The 15,693-nt window shown below is 33.2% G+C and overlaps 1 protein-coding gene across 1 annotated transcript in view; it reads left to right on the top strand.

The window, feature by feature from the left end:
• The window catches only part of LOC113391448 (homeobox protein mls-2), an 83,348-nt gene that overhangs the window by 10,509 nt on the left and 57,146 nt on the right, over positions 1-15,693 (top strand). The window contains exons 2-3 of the mRNA XM_026627411.2: positions 972-1,918; positions 13,368-13,600. Coding sequence (XP_026483196.2) covers positions 1,123-1,918; positions 13,368-13,600 — 1,029 coding nt within the window. The 5' untranslated portion in view covers positions 972-1,122. The remainder of the gene's footprint in view (positions 1-971; positions 1,919-13,367; positions 13,601-15,693) is intronic.

Raw genomic sequence — 15,693 nt, forward strand, 5'->3', positions numbered from 1 at the left:
TGTATAAATATTAAAATAACGCCGAACGGCATGTTCAAAAGTGTTACTAAGTTGACGATAAAGTTTTGGATGTCTATTTAATAGTTAGTTTATTATAAACAGAACTCTCGACTTTAATTTATACATACAAGTTGTTGTTTTCTAGCTTTTTAGATTTAAACGAAAGTAAAATACTAACTTGTAATTATTATCCTTCAATTCCTTTCCGGTTGATAAGGTTTGGAGCAAATCCACCACGCTACTTCAATGTGGCTTGGTGGAAATGTAGAAATCCCGATACAGGTTTCTTCCCGATTTTGTCCAAAATAGCTGAGCCCGAGATAATTTTAAACACAAACTAAGTACATAAATACTGAATAGTATTTGCTGGGTTAGAACCAGCAATATTCGGTTAAGAGTCACCTATTTTAGCCACTGCTCTACGTAGATTTTATTTGTTTATTATTAAAACGAAAAGCTTAGTGTCAACCCTACGCACGTCCAATAAAAATCAATCAGCGCTTACCGATGATAGTTACATGTTACACGTTTTTGTGTGAGTGCGATCGGGGGTTAGGGGGGGGGGGAGGTGACTATGACGAGGGTTACTCGTGAGCCTAGATAGAGCACGACGAGGGGTAGGCGAATAAAACGTATGCCCTTTTATCTACGATTCTATTTCTATAACTCATTTTGAATATATTTCAATATTGCATTTACAATTTTAGTATCAATTTAAGTTTTTCATTGTATAATTTAGTATGAATTTGTCAGATCCATCTGAATGTTAGATTTATGTGATATCGTTTCGATTTAATGTTCAGATATTTACTAACGATTCAGACAGATTATTTCCATTGTACATAAAATCTTAAATATAATAAGGGAACGTATTGAATAGATACTTGCAGTTAAGTTTAAAATAGACTGAGCAGAACCCTGGTCGATCGAAACACTCACTCAATTAGACTCAAATCGTCCGTTTGTTACAGGAAGCGGTGAAAACATTCAACGACTTCAAAGCCGCATTCGACATCAAACGACCCAACTAGCGTCAATCCCGAGTGGCTATTAAACGCTAATTCAATCATAAAAACAAACATGAGAGTCTATTTCCGTACGATTCGCGGTTGAAACTTACACATGAGCGAACAACACGTGGTCGAATGCAAACAAGATACATCGAAAGAGTCCGGAGAGATGCAAACTGTAGTGTCCAATTACGCAACGCCGAATTTGATTAGACAGGCAGACAGACTGATCGACGTGCATAGCTATAACACTGACGCGTCATACACGGAGTACCAATATGGGGAAGAGGTCGATAGACTGAGTCCTGAATTACAAGATGAGAAGATCAACGTCGATGATGAAGATAAAGAGGAAGAACTGGTTATAGCTGATGATGAAGACTATGAGAAGAATGAGAGTTTGGAACAAAGAGATGATTCAAATAGTGCGTCTAAAGCTAAGGATACTCATAATGTAAGTGACAGTGTAAATAAAGAGGAGAATTTGGAGCCTTCTTGGCATCCCCATGTGTACGGAAAACCGCCCAAGAAACCAACTCCTCACACGATAGAATATATTTTAGGATTATCGAAAAACGGTGACGTGCCCAAAGAAGAACCGAAGCGTTCGACTGTGAGTCAACTGATGAACGTGAAACGGAATTTCGACAGCAAAAAGAACTTTTCGTTTCAAGAGAAAAGTACGCAAGTGCCGAGAGACCTGACGGACAGGAAGTTTAATATAAGTGTGCATAAGAACAAGCTGCAGGAACAGTTGCTTCAGCGAGGTGTTAGAACTAGTGAGAGTGAATACGAAAATGTGCAGTTCGCGTTTAAGACTGACGATCAACCGCTGAATCTGTCCGTGCCGAAGTCGAAAGACTCTCCCGTGTGGAGTTCTGGACCTGATGACGACAAATTAGGAAAAGGTTAGTATAAATTCTAACACGAACCATTTGCTTAAGCTTTTAGTTTGCTCAGAGTCATTGCAGAGTTGCCCTGGGTGAAAAACGAAAATTACTCCTTAAAAACAATTGAAAACTAAACTATACAAAGTAGCAACCTGTACAATTAAATATTTGACTCATTCATATCGATACCAAAGCCGAAAAACAATTAGTTTCAACTTTATCTAAACTTGGTCACGTTTTATGATTTTTTGAAATAATCTTTAAATAGTTCGAACTTACAATCGGGTATAGAACCAAAAGTTCTCTAATCTCTATCTCTAATGTTCTCCCATTATGAATAACATTATTTCAGTTATTTAATTTTTATGCATTCAGGAGAATTAAATACGTCTTACTTATGGCTTACTTTCATATCAATCATCCACTTTTATATTTGAATTAAATATTGTATAATAACATTTAGCAATTATAAATGTTACTCTGTGTAAGTATTCCCTTTGAAGTAATAAATTGCTGTACTTATTGAGTCGATCGTTTGAAACGATTAACTCGGATGAAGCCGACATAAGCATTTAATAGGTCATCGATTGATCGCAAACGAAGCCTTTAAAGCGGTCGTATTCATAAAGCCATAACATATAAACATAAACAATATGCTTCGAGCAATTACTCTTCCCAACATCGATATAACCATCAAAAATCCCACACACGCTGACAAATAAACAAGCGATTCTACGAAGTTTGTGGTTGAGAGGTTACCATTGAATGTACTATACGAAACGTTCGATGTACTCTTCGGGCTCAACCGAAAAGGTGACCTTTAGTCCTAATTTGAAAGTTCATATTTCATCGTTACTGTTTTTATTTAAAACTTTTTCAATTCTAAAAGCGAACCTATAAACCGGTGCAGTTGTAAATCACAGTCAATTAGTTGAAAGTGCTCGGTGCGGTGCGCTTATATTTTGGGCCGTGGAATGATATTAATATATACTGAATGTATGTGCACATGCTTTGTTTGAGAGAATTGTTTATGCGATGTAATTAGCCTTATTGATTGCTCGTTTGTTGCGTTTGTTGGCTCTATCGTTGTATCATCGAGACTCGATTAAATAATATGGTCGTTCCTATTATTATTAGTGTCTCTTTTAGGTACTTTATTTATAATATTAACTGATATTCTCCTTTCAATTAGTAGAGTAGACTTTGTGATTTTATTTAAGTGATTATCCTTTTTGTGGATATTAGTTTCTGTTTTTAACGTGACGTAAAAATATATGATCGATACGATACAAATGTTTGTAAGAGTAATCGACTTAATTCAGCAAATTGACTTACAAAACCTATATTAGCCGCTCTATTACAAACAATATACTTTACGACAATCAATAATGGATTCTTGTATCTAAAACTGTGGCCGCAAAACGATCACCAAGCTGTTCGTAAATGACCCTTATTCCAACTATATAAGATCTAGCAGGGTTGCTGACCCTCTAAAAGCAGAAATAGCCCCTATTCTAATCTCAAGTCGCGCTTGCATTTATAATGTAGCGTTTTAATCGAGCTCAATGCGCGACAACCTTTAAATAACCGTCTTAGAACAATATTGTATGCGATTTTCGCCTTTAATCACTGTTAATAATGTCTTGATTGGTGTTTATGAGCTATTATTTATGTTTGCGGGATGTAATTTGAACGTCCGAGCAATAAGCTATCGGGCGATGCAGCTGCGTCCGTCACTAGGGCTGCCAATTTATATTTAGATAATAAATTTATTCGGATTATTTGCGAGTACTGATGTTGGTTTATTGCGTCAATCGACCCTAGTTATAATATGTTGATGAATTCACCTTGTCATTAGACGAGATGTTAAGGTACGCTCTTAGAAACGATGTAATGCATTTGTTAAATAATATTTTTGTTACGTCAAAAAAAGACAAATAGTTTATCGATTAAATTATATTGTATATGAAAAATTTGAATTTGATTGCCAGAGATGAATACAAATAATCCAGTTATTATCGATGAATATTAAAATACAGGCATCGATTAAAGTTTTAATTAATAATCATTATATAGATATAATTATCGTTTAACGAGAATATATTTTGTTAAACTTATTTATCGTATGATAAAACATTATTCGATTTAATACTTTTAAATTTAAATAAATTTAAGTAATGTATATTAATTATTTAAATTAAGTTCTGTTTGGCATCCCTAAATCCATACCAGTGGATTTGCGAATCGTCTTAGGCCTGATGTTAGTGCGTTTGTCTTGCTTAGAACTAGTTATTGTAGCTGTTTTTTTATCGAACCGTGGAAGAGTAAATAAATAGAATGAAATTTAATTATTTATTTTATTTGGAAAAGTTCTCATTTATTTTTGTAAGCCTAATTCTTTACCGTGTCCTCATAATAAGTAGTTAAATAACGATCCCTTTTTATAAAATTTAACGTAACAGTTTATTAATGTACCAAAGCAAAAAGTATTATTTCTTCTGAAGGAGCTATAAGGCTCACTCGCGCCTTGTCTTCTTCCCGCAACTGTTTTAAGATTTCGACAACTAATGAAAGTTATTTTAATAAGATTTATAGTAAAGTACTATCATTGTCCCCGTTAGTAGAAGAACTGACTTATATTACCGCCAAGCATTCAACTAATTTATCATAGTCTAAGGTAAAATATACTTACTCCATATGACTTGCTGTACGCACAAGTCATTTTTAATAAATAAAAAGGAAATATAAAATGGGTAAAGTGACAGCCCTATTTCATTTGATAGCTTTTACCAGTGAGTAAGTTTAGCGATGGTTAATGTGTCCAGTTGTTTAGACTGGACTTAGAACTGTGTAACTGACTTGTGCGATTTTTTTTTTGTTATTTGTCCTCTTTAGAGATGTAAATCTATACTTCTATACCTATATTATAAAGAGGTAAGTTTGTTTGTGTGTAAGGAATCTATGGAAGTAGAAAGTTTAGTTATTCCTGCGTGTAATAAGGTATAAATATATATTATTGTTTTATTTAATAATAAAATGCAGCCGCTATTGAGTAATAAACATCCATCCGTCCAAACTTTCGCATTTATAATATTAGTAAGAGTTTTTACTCACAAGTTAATCTTTAGTTGTTTTATTTATCAATACATTATAATACAAAATAAAACTAGACAATAATAATAAAAAGTGCGTACATAGATGGCGTAAGTAGACAGTACTAGTTAGGCTAATTTAAAAGTTTGGTTGTTTCATTAATGTAACCTTTTGGTAGCCTGTGTGACTCCCTGTTGCGCTAAGGCCTCGTCTGCTTTTTAGGAGAAGGTTCAGAGCTTATTCAACCACGCTGCTCCAATGCGTGTGTGTGGATGCGGCAGATTTTATCCGAAACATGCATTCCTCACGATGTTTTTCATCACCATCAGGAAATATATGAATAAATAAATTTAAATAGAGCCGAGATGGCCCAGTGGTTAGAACGCGTGCATCTTAACCGATGATTTCGGGCACCATAGGCAAGCACCACTGAATTTCATGTGCTTAATTTGAGTCTATAATTCATCTCGTGCTCGGCGGTGAAGGAAAACATCGTGAGGAAACCTGCATGTGTCTAATTTCAACTAAATTCTGCCACATGTGTATTCCACCAAGCCGAATTGGAGCAGCGTGGTGGAATATGCTCCAAACCTTCTCCTCAAAGGGAGAGGAGGCCTTAGCTCAGCAGTGGGAAATTTACAGGCTGCTAATGTAAAAAATGTTATGTAAATTTAAATAAACAAATTTAGTAAACTCTTAATTTCTCGGTTCAGTCTAATATTAGTGCATTTAAATAATTTACTCAAAACAATGATGTTTATTGATTAGCTGTATCCCGTTGTTTTATCTGCGTTAACTTTGTAGGAATAGCATAGAATAATAAACTCAACCTAACACATTTACTAGAACATCAAGAGACACATCGTAACATATTTTCATATTCCGTCCTGAGATAATATCCAAAACTCCTCAGAATAGTTTTTAGTGATTATAATACCAACGAAAACTTTAACATCCGATTTTGATACAATATAGACGGACTGTTGTTATTGTAATTAGAGATAACTTAAAAAAGCATTTATTTCAAATTCATATATTTAACTGCTAATGTTTGAAATTTAACCAATAATAATAATAGATAATTATTTATAATTTGTATCTGAGCATTGCGCATAGTGAATTATTGCGAGCTGAGTGCCAGTTAAAAATACAGTACTTGTCTGAAAGCTCTATATTTGATCGAAACACTTAAGCCACCCGAGGGCTTTCAGCGAGCTTTAATCTTCGAGCTTCGAACCGCATAAATCAGTGAATTAAGTGACTGCTATTAATGACGAATGCTTTTACGATTTGTTGGATGACATTTGGTGTCCGGTATAAATGACATTTCTTGTTGTATATTATTGTTGTTGTTGTTATGTTGTTATTAGGATCTACCAGCTATTATATACCAACGTAATTATAGTATATTTCAACAGCAAGAGTACAAAAGCCAAATAAACAACATTTGACATTGACTTAACGCGATATCAGAGGTCGAGAGCTTGGATAATCTATGTTATTCATTGTGGATTTGCGAAAAACTTCGACGAATCTGTTAATGGAAGTTTAGAAGTAAAATTAAAGTGGATATAAGTAGTTAAATGGGATGGTTTTGTATTACTCATAAAGATATATTTATCAAGAACACAAAATAAATATTGGACAACATCACACACTCGTATATTACTCTGATGTCTGATCCCAATGTAAGTAGTTAAGCACTTGTGTTACGGAAAATCAGAAGTAACGACGGTACCACAAACACCCAGACCCAAGACTAATGAACTTTTTCTACATCGACTCGGCCGGGAATCGAACCCCTCGGAGTGGCATATCCATGAAAACCGGTGTACACACTACTCGACCACGGAGGTCGTCAAAATATAATATAATAAAATATAGCTAAGTAATTAGCAAATGGCAAATACAATACGTACCTACGTCTAAGATCTGTTTATCTTTATTATTTTTCGATTGGATTAGGATGTATATAAGAAACATATATAGATGATTTTTATAACTATTTACTAATGCTGACCAGGTATAACATATTTGAAAAACACATCAGAAGACGATAGTAAATAATGATAATATTTATTAATGCTTGTTGACTTCCGGGCAGGAGACATAACATACACATATAATTGTATTTAACTAACATGACTGTATTTTTAGATTTTGAAAAAGAGTAACTACTGAATTTCTTGCTGGTTCTTCTCGGTAGTATCTACATTCCGAACCGGTGGTAGCTTAAAATATATATAAATGGTACTTTAAATAGTTTGTTAAATGACGATTCAAATGTACTCGTAAAAGCCTACTTGAATAAAGTATATTTTGATTTGATTTGATTTGATTTGAAAAACAGCATATAACCTTAAGTCGTGTCTAAATATTTCACAAGTTAAATACAAAGTGGATATAACTACCTACTGGTATTTGTTGATTGTGCGTTAAAGTCAAAAGATAATAGTTTAATCATATGATGTGTTTAAAGATACATTCTTGATCCTTGGTTTGGATTAAGAAACCTTAAACCATGCTTACAGCGGTCAAATACTGATTAATACACTTAACCGTGAGTGTAATGCGATTTTCAGCTTTGAGATTTAATCGCGTTAGAACATGTTAGTGAATAGTTAACGAGCTGTTTCATGAACCTGCAAGCCCCGTCCGCTTTATTCCTTACAGGTCACTCGGTTGGCTTTGTGCATGCCCTGTGTAGACACCACCCACACATCACAAATTAAATAATAGTCCAACTAATAGTCCAGCTAACAAATGTTTTTGTTTGTAGAGTACAGTAGCCTAAACTTTTTGAAGCATTATTACGAGCTATGTCGAGGAAGTGGTTTAGGTAACCTGCAAACAAACTTGCTAACCCATTGTTGATGAATTTAAATCAACCTTTTTTTCTTTTATTTCCATTATTTAATCTTAAGTAGGATATTAAATTATCGCAATGAAAAAGTCAAAGTCTTTATTAATTAAAGAAGCAAGCAAACAGTTACTTATTGAAAGTACGACAGGATCGAAAATACCACATCCGACTTGAAAAGACCGGCGAAACAAACAGGGGGTTTAAAAGAATAAAATAATTTTCCCCCGTTTTTGGAACATATTTCTAATACTCCGCTCTTATATCAATAAGCTTGATGTATATAGCTTCATGTGGTAAATAGACTACCTCGATAACTAACACTCTAAAGGAAATTCAAATCAGACCAGTATTTCTTGACATTAAAGCAACCAATAAAAAATCTTTTCAGATTTATGAGATTTAACACATATGTTCCTTAAAGATTTATTTTAATTTTGCAATTGAATACGTGTGAACGTATTCTGGCATCCTGCTGTAAAAACAGTTCCAATTATCTACAAGATGTTTTGAAACGACAAGCGAACAATAAAATGGGACATAACTATCAATACTAAAGACATCTAATTGCTCAATATAAATAACTTTTACTTCAATCACCATTTACTTTTCTCAACAGCTATAAATCTTATGTAAAGCATCCTTTGATGTTGTTAGTCTGCGGTCGCCTTTACTGCCGTTGTTTTGTGAATAGCTCCAAATATTTATTTACGTTGCAGACTTAACGATTAACTAATCTCGTGATTGTGGAAACATACTTTGTATGCATTTAAATAATGGCTCATTATATCAAAGTGGGATTAATATGTGTCAGGTATTTTTTATACCGTTTTTTTGAACGGCTATCTCACGCTGTGACAGCTTTGTAGTGTTTCATATTAATAAAGTCGTAATAAAATACTGTTAGACGTTTGATCATTTTGTAATAAAATCTTTAATGAGGGTAATTGGTTAAATCGGTTCAAAGGTAGCCGGATTCATCTTAACTTAAAAGGTTATTAACTAACTTTATAATGTTATTATTGTTTATATATTAAATGTCACTATATTTGTAACTATTGAGAAAATCTCGACATATTTCGGGTATAAACTTAACTTTTACTCGTAGTCTTGGAGCGCTCGAATTCGCGGTCGCGCTAAATCTTCGCCGTGATACTTGTCAGATATAATGATCTTAACAAAACACGTAGAGCCTTCCTCGATAAATAAATATTTATGATTTTTTTTAATTTCCTCATAATACTATTATGAGACTGAGATGATTACTAGACATATGATCTGAAAATTGTTGCTTTCTTCTTTGTTTGAACCTCTATATATCAGGTAATTGACCAATATCTCGTTAGTGTAGTAGCTACCTTAGAAATGATGATTTTGATATTGATTACAAAAGATAAATCATCAATTGAGACTCTTTTCCCAAACGCACGATTTTGGCGCTTCCGCCCTTGTTCTCATTGACGAATTTTTTTTTTGGTTTTTGTGTCAAGATATGCTTAATAGCAGCTCGGAGAGCACGTGAAACCGATGTTATTGGAGATTTGATCTCCCTCCAGTCGAGACGAATTGACTCATGAGTCCTTTTGACTTAAGAGAGTGAAGATAGTCGCGTCTTAAGCACAACCAAGCAAGCAAAGTGCAAGCAGTGTTCTGGCGAACTTTCCAAAAAATAATTTTAAGAGATCTTCTAGTGCAATTTACTGTTTCTCCAAGACTTCACTAACTAATCGGCGAGGCGCCCCAAACGCGAGGTCCTCCTGTTTTTTGCAAACTCTGCTCCCAGGCTAAAGACGGGTCAAGAAGAAATACGCAGTGTATCTGCTATAGCGTTGCCTATACTTTGATATTTCTTAAGATCAGTCAGAAAAACATTGTGCACTCATATAAATCTATCATTACTTAAATCAAACTTCATAAAATATAAATATCGAAAACAAAAAAAGACACCATTCAATTCAGAGAATTTCTTATGAAATATTTAAGGGACTAAGTCATTATGATCTATTATGATAGGGTTAGGGTGACCACATAAGAGAATCCTTCGAGGTAGCCCTGACACACATGGCGATGTATTGTTTATTCGAAAAACAATCTCTGGTAGCCGCTGATACATTTCCGCTGTAAACTCACCAGCGGCTGCGCAACATCTTAGAAGCTAATTTTTATGTTTTAATTTATTCATCCCATGTTTATTTAGACAATTGCCTAACGCCGCGGTTCGCCTCACAGTTTTATTGACGTTTTTAATCGTCTATTTTATGTGTTGCCAAGTTAATGTACATAATGTTCGTCTGCCTTTTTATTTCGTGTTTATTTTCAGTCAATTATCATTAAAACAGTGTTTTTAAAAAACAATTATAATAATGAGTAGTTATTCAAAAAAAGTGTCATAAATATGAAGTATAAGAAAATTTAGCCACAGACGTTATTAAGACCTTTGGTGGATGCGTTTTACTAGCCGCTCGTCCCGATATTGCTCGGCTATGTAACTGATACATGATTTTTGCGAAACTTTAACCTTTTCCGCAGCACACACATCGGTTGAGTAGTTTTTTTTTTTCAAACCTCTTTATTGATGTTGTGGACCTGTTGCTATTTACCGTCGCTGCGACTAAAACTAAATGTAGATTATTAGGTTTCTATTTAAAAAGAACTGTATAGTTGTGTAATTATTATATTCCTATGATTAATATATCTTCTTCGAAGCGCATGAAATCTCCTTGAAAGTTAAAAAGGAATGTTAATTTTTAAAACCATGTCATATTAAATAGAAATTAAATTTCATTATGAACTCACAAAGACATAGTTGGCCTCTTTTATACTTAAAGTCGCTTTTAAATGCATGCGAAATTCTTATTTAATTGTTAACACATCTTAACAGAGTATTGCGGGTTCAAACCCGGACACGCACCACGCACCGCAGAATTTTCACGTGCTCCAACCCGCGTTATAGCGTGGTGGAACACAATCCAAACCTAGGCCAACAGTAGTACATTTACAGGCTTGTACTCTACTTTAATAGTTTCAAATAAATATGCGAGCAACATATCATTATCATATTTTCATGATGTAACAAGACACAATTCCGAGTATTGTAATTTATATCAGTGTGGGCGACGTGTGATTCTTAAACCGCTCCCGTCAGCGGCTTGCGTATGCGTCACAGTGATAAGCGGAGCGATTAATTTCTATAAATATAAACAAATATCCACAGTTAAATGTTGAAAGTATAAAATAAATAAATAAACATAGTGAGTTAAGTTATATACTTATTATTAATACATATACGAACTATCTTAAAAAATAAACATACCTAACCATTTTAATAAAAAAAAAAAATTAAACATGTTACTTTGGTTGGTTTTGTATACGTTTATATTGTTAAACATCTTTATGTAAGTGACGATTAGACAATTATACGTGCATATTTTTTTAAATTTATAATCAGATGTCTCGTATAAATAAATTTAGATATTTGTTTTATTTCAATTTAATATCACTATAATTTTAAACAATCATTTTCATATATACATTCGTTAATTACAAGATTATCCGAATGAATTATAAAAATAATTATTTAATTATATATTTAAAGAGCGGGAGCGTTGCCAGCGTGTCCACAGATCTACAATAAAATTGCCAACGACAATCATTATGTTTTTCTCACGTAACGCGCCGCTCTCGTCGCAATTATTAAAAGAGGCGCGTGTATTCGTGGCTGTTATTGTTTTATTGAAAGCGTTTGTTGTTATTATGTGTTCTAATTATTATATTCAAGGTTTTAATAATTTATTTCGAATTTTTTTTACCAATAACCATTCAATATAAAATATTTTAACACATTTTTTTAGTAATGAGTCTTCGTATTTATCAGTAAATAAATTGTAAAATAATGTTCAAAAGGTGTTCTATTCGGGGTAGAATACATCAATTTAATTAATCGAAAAAATACACCTGTTTTTTACGACTTTTCGGCATCATGGGAAAATATTTTTTCAGCCAAATTTGAGATTACTTTGGTCTGCTTTTATTTAAAAAAAATATATATTTTAGTCTCAGTTAAATTGTAATTATAGTAAATATTGTATAGGTAATTTATTAAAGCTTTATTATTGTTAATTACAAGATATAAATACAATAATGTGTCTGTAACATTTTGATAATAGTTAATGTGACGTCTTGAATTACATTTTTAATCACCGTAATTAAACACATAATGTTTTGGCAAAGGTAGCAAACTTGTCAGACTTAATAATATAAATATAAAATGTCTAGTATTTATAAAGGTATAGTCTTTAAGAAATAAAACACGGAACACGATGCACAGCGTTTACCGCTCGGACCTTAGCAACTATCATAGAAAATTTAAATAATGTCTCCGTTACACATACACTTAGAAATTAGAAAATAAATCCTTATCCAACAAAAGTAGCTGATATATTTTCATAAAAACTTAACCTTTTTTTACCTTACATCATTGTTAAAAATTAAAGCAAAACTTAAATATTGATATGATAACAAAATAATGTTATATTTTATACAAATATTATATCTGAGAGAACAAAGTTACAGCTGTAATCATCAGCTGGGCTTATGTACCTGCCGTAGTGAGAAGAAGTTAAATCCTGGTACCTGTTGCCGTAAACTTCTATGACAAAGAGGTAAACTTTGAGGCTCCTATACTATATCTTGAACGTGTTAGGCTTTTCAGGAGAGATAATTTAAGAGTCAACAATAAAAAAAAATCTGTTCGATTTCGGAACAGGAACTTAGTACATAAATTCTTGTATATCATATAGAAACTTTTATTATTAACTCTTACACATATATTGACTCTTATGTATAAATATATATATATATATAAAGTTTCTTTATGAGAAGAAATAAACAAACATATCTAAAGATTTAATAAAGATAGAAGAATAGCTTTATTAAATATACAATATGACATATTTATGCGCACTTTTATCCATTAAGCCGTTAATTACATTCATAACTAATAATATCCGTCACAGATTTTAGTATGAATGAGCCTACATCCCCGGGGTCGTATTTTACACTCATGCGACATCTCTTCAGCATAGTTGTCTCTGAGCCAAATATTTTAATTGCCGTCGAAGTCAGGCTAAAAGGGCGGATTGATTGCGACCGGTCGTGAGCGACGCGTCTCTTCATTGCGCGATTTATCGACTGTTTACAGAGGTTAATTACGGCTATTTCGCGTGCTTCGTGAATAGGGGTGTCGGTGCTTATAATTTTGACTTAGTGTTATGGTGTGCAGTTTATATTAGTTATTTTAATGTATAGGTCGCCTTCGACTTTCTTTCTAATCCTAGAAGTGCGTTGGCTTAAGTTAGCCTTTAGAAGTTATGGATTAACCTCTACTTATAAACGAGTTTGAATGATGTTTTTATACTAGTGAGGAATAAATCTTGTTGAAAATAATATCTTCAATTACCTTCGCAATCACCTAAATGTCAATTAAATATTTATAATAATCTTTAATCATTGCAGATTCAAAGTTAATGAAACGAAAGAAGTCCACCGAGGATGTTCGCTCTCCCCTTGGAGGAGAGGGATCGATGACCAGTGAGGAGGGTGAGGAAGTCGGGAGGCGTAAGAAGGCTCGTACCACCTTCACAGGCCGACAGATCTTCGAGTTGGAGAAACTGTTCGAGGTGAAGAAGTACCTTTCATCCGGCGAGAGGGCTGATATGGCGAAACTGCTCAATGTAACAGAAACTCAGGTAAGATTAGATAAATTTAAATTGTACAAGTTCGAAACGCAGGATCTCCATGAACGTGGCGACTTATGTTTTGTCAATTTACGTTAGCGACCAAAAAAGATCTGTTATTCATTGCCTTAAATTTTAAACTCCACTATATATAACAATTATAGCTGGAATTGTTAATTATATTATTATCAAACGTTCCGGTTATATTTACATTTATCGAGGAATGCTCGATACGCTTCGGTTACAAGTGACCATTATTAATCAATGCGTTAAAAGAAATCGTTAACGTGATTAAATATAATGAACAAAATTTATCAACGATAGAAAATTAGTTCTTCAACACCATAGAAATACAAAGATATGGAAACAAAAGTTAGAAATTTTCGTTTGGAAATGAATTGCAAACGGAAATTTCGATATATTACTTCAATAGACAAGCAGATTTGTCGTTGGGAATCAAGACGAAGCGAATACTTATTCCATAGATTTGTCTATATTTGGACAATATTGTTGCAGACGTCGCGGATTATTAATCAATAATTAAAAATAAAAAACATATGTACAGTATCTTCCAACCATAAGAGGACAAAAGCAAAATAAACAATATTTGACATCATATTAAATTAACAACAATCATATTAACTCAATGTATTTTATTCAAGTAAACTCTACAATAAAGCATTTTTGAATCGTCATTTAACTTTACCATTGTATCGGAAAGCATCCTCCAATATTAAAGGTCATTAAGTGACTGGACGTACCATCATTAACTTCAGTAGATCTAATCTTTAAAAACTAGAAACAAAAACACGATTGTGAAAAGACTGACAGTGATACGCATCATTAATTGAAACAGTCATACAACAGTACAGCCTGTAAATTTCCCACTGCTGGGCTAAGGCCTCCTCTCCCTTTGAGGAGAAGGTTTGAAGCATATTCCACCACGCTGCTCCAATGCGAGTTGGTGGAATACACATGTGGCAGAATTTCGTTGAAATTAGACACATGCAGGTTACCTCACGATGTGTTATTCACTGCCGAGCACGAAATGAATTATAAACACAAATTAAACACATGAATATTCAGTGGTGTCTGTCTGGGTTTGAACCCGAAATCATCGGTTAAGATGCACGCGTTCTAACCACTGGGCCATCTCGGCATTTGTCATAGAATCGACATATAATCGCTCGAAAACTTAAAAATCTTATAATATTAATAATGGATTTGATATTCATTTTCGAACTTTGGAAATAATCAAAGTGGGTATAATATATAAGTATTTAAATTAAATAAATAAGAATAAAAATAGCCTTTATTTCTACTACAAAGAACCGTTACATGAGTACTTATTCTAGGTTGCAATAATGTTTAGTAAAATTATATATAAGATTTGTGTATATGATATTAAACAATGATTGTAGTAGTCGCCTCTGCGGCGTAGGCCTCTCCTAAACCTTCCCATACATCTCTTTCTCGTGTCTTTTGCACCCAATCATCCACATCTCTGAGTGAAAATATCTCTCCATCTTTAATCTGGTCTTCCATTTTTTCTTTTCCTCTCTCGTGGTAACCACTCTGTGACACGTTTTAGATATGCCCTGTCCCTGCCCTGGTTTAAATGGAATAGTGTTGTATTAAAATATATACATATATATATTTATCAAGTACTGTTAGTAACGGACAATATAGCTAAGCTATTATCAAATCGACTGCAATAAGAAAACCTAAGGTTTGTTAATTGCTTCTTCGACTGGAACACCCATTTAACAATGCCTAATTTATATTTATAATAGGTTATTTGACTGGTTTTGAAAATCCATTTTTATATTATTTAGTAGAGGTTAAGGAACCCAGTAAAAGTTGTGTTTTTTAATTCTGGTACATATTTCCTGAAAAATATCAAATTAAAAATTCAATATTTAAATAGCGCGCGAAAACGCTACTTTGACAATATGGCGCTGCAATGGGGTCGGTGACGTCACTTGCCTGTATTGTAATCTGTGGCACATATAATCCACATACAGTAGGCAAACGAGGTGAATAAATTAATTATTATTTTCAACTTTCGTTAATAAATAACCATTTTTAAACTCATAATATATACT

The sequence above is a fragment of the Vanessa tameamea genome, chromosome 20, assembly GCF_037043105.1.
Source record: "Vanessa tameamea isolate UH-Manoa-2023 chromosome 20, ilVanTame1 primary haplotype, whole genome shotgun sequence".
NCBI classification, from domain to species: Eukaryota; Metazoa; Arthropoda; class Insecta; order Lepidoptera; family Nymphalidae; genus Vanessa; species Vanessa tameamea.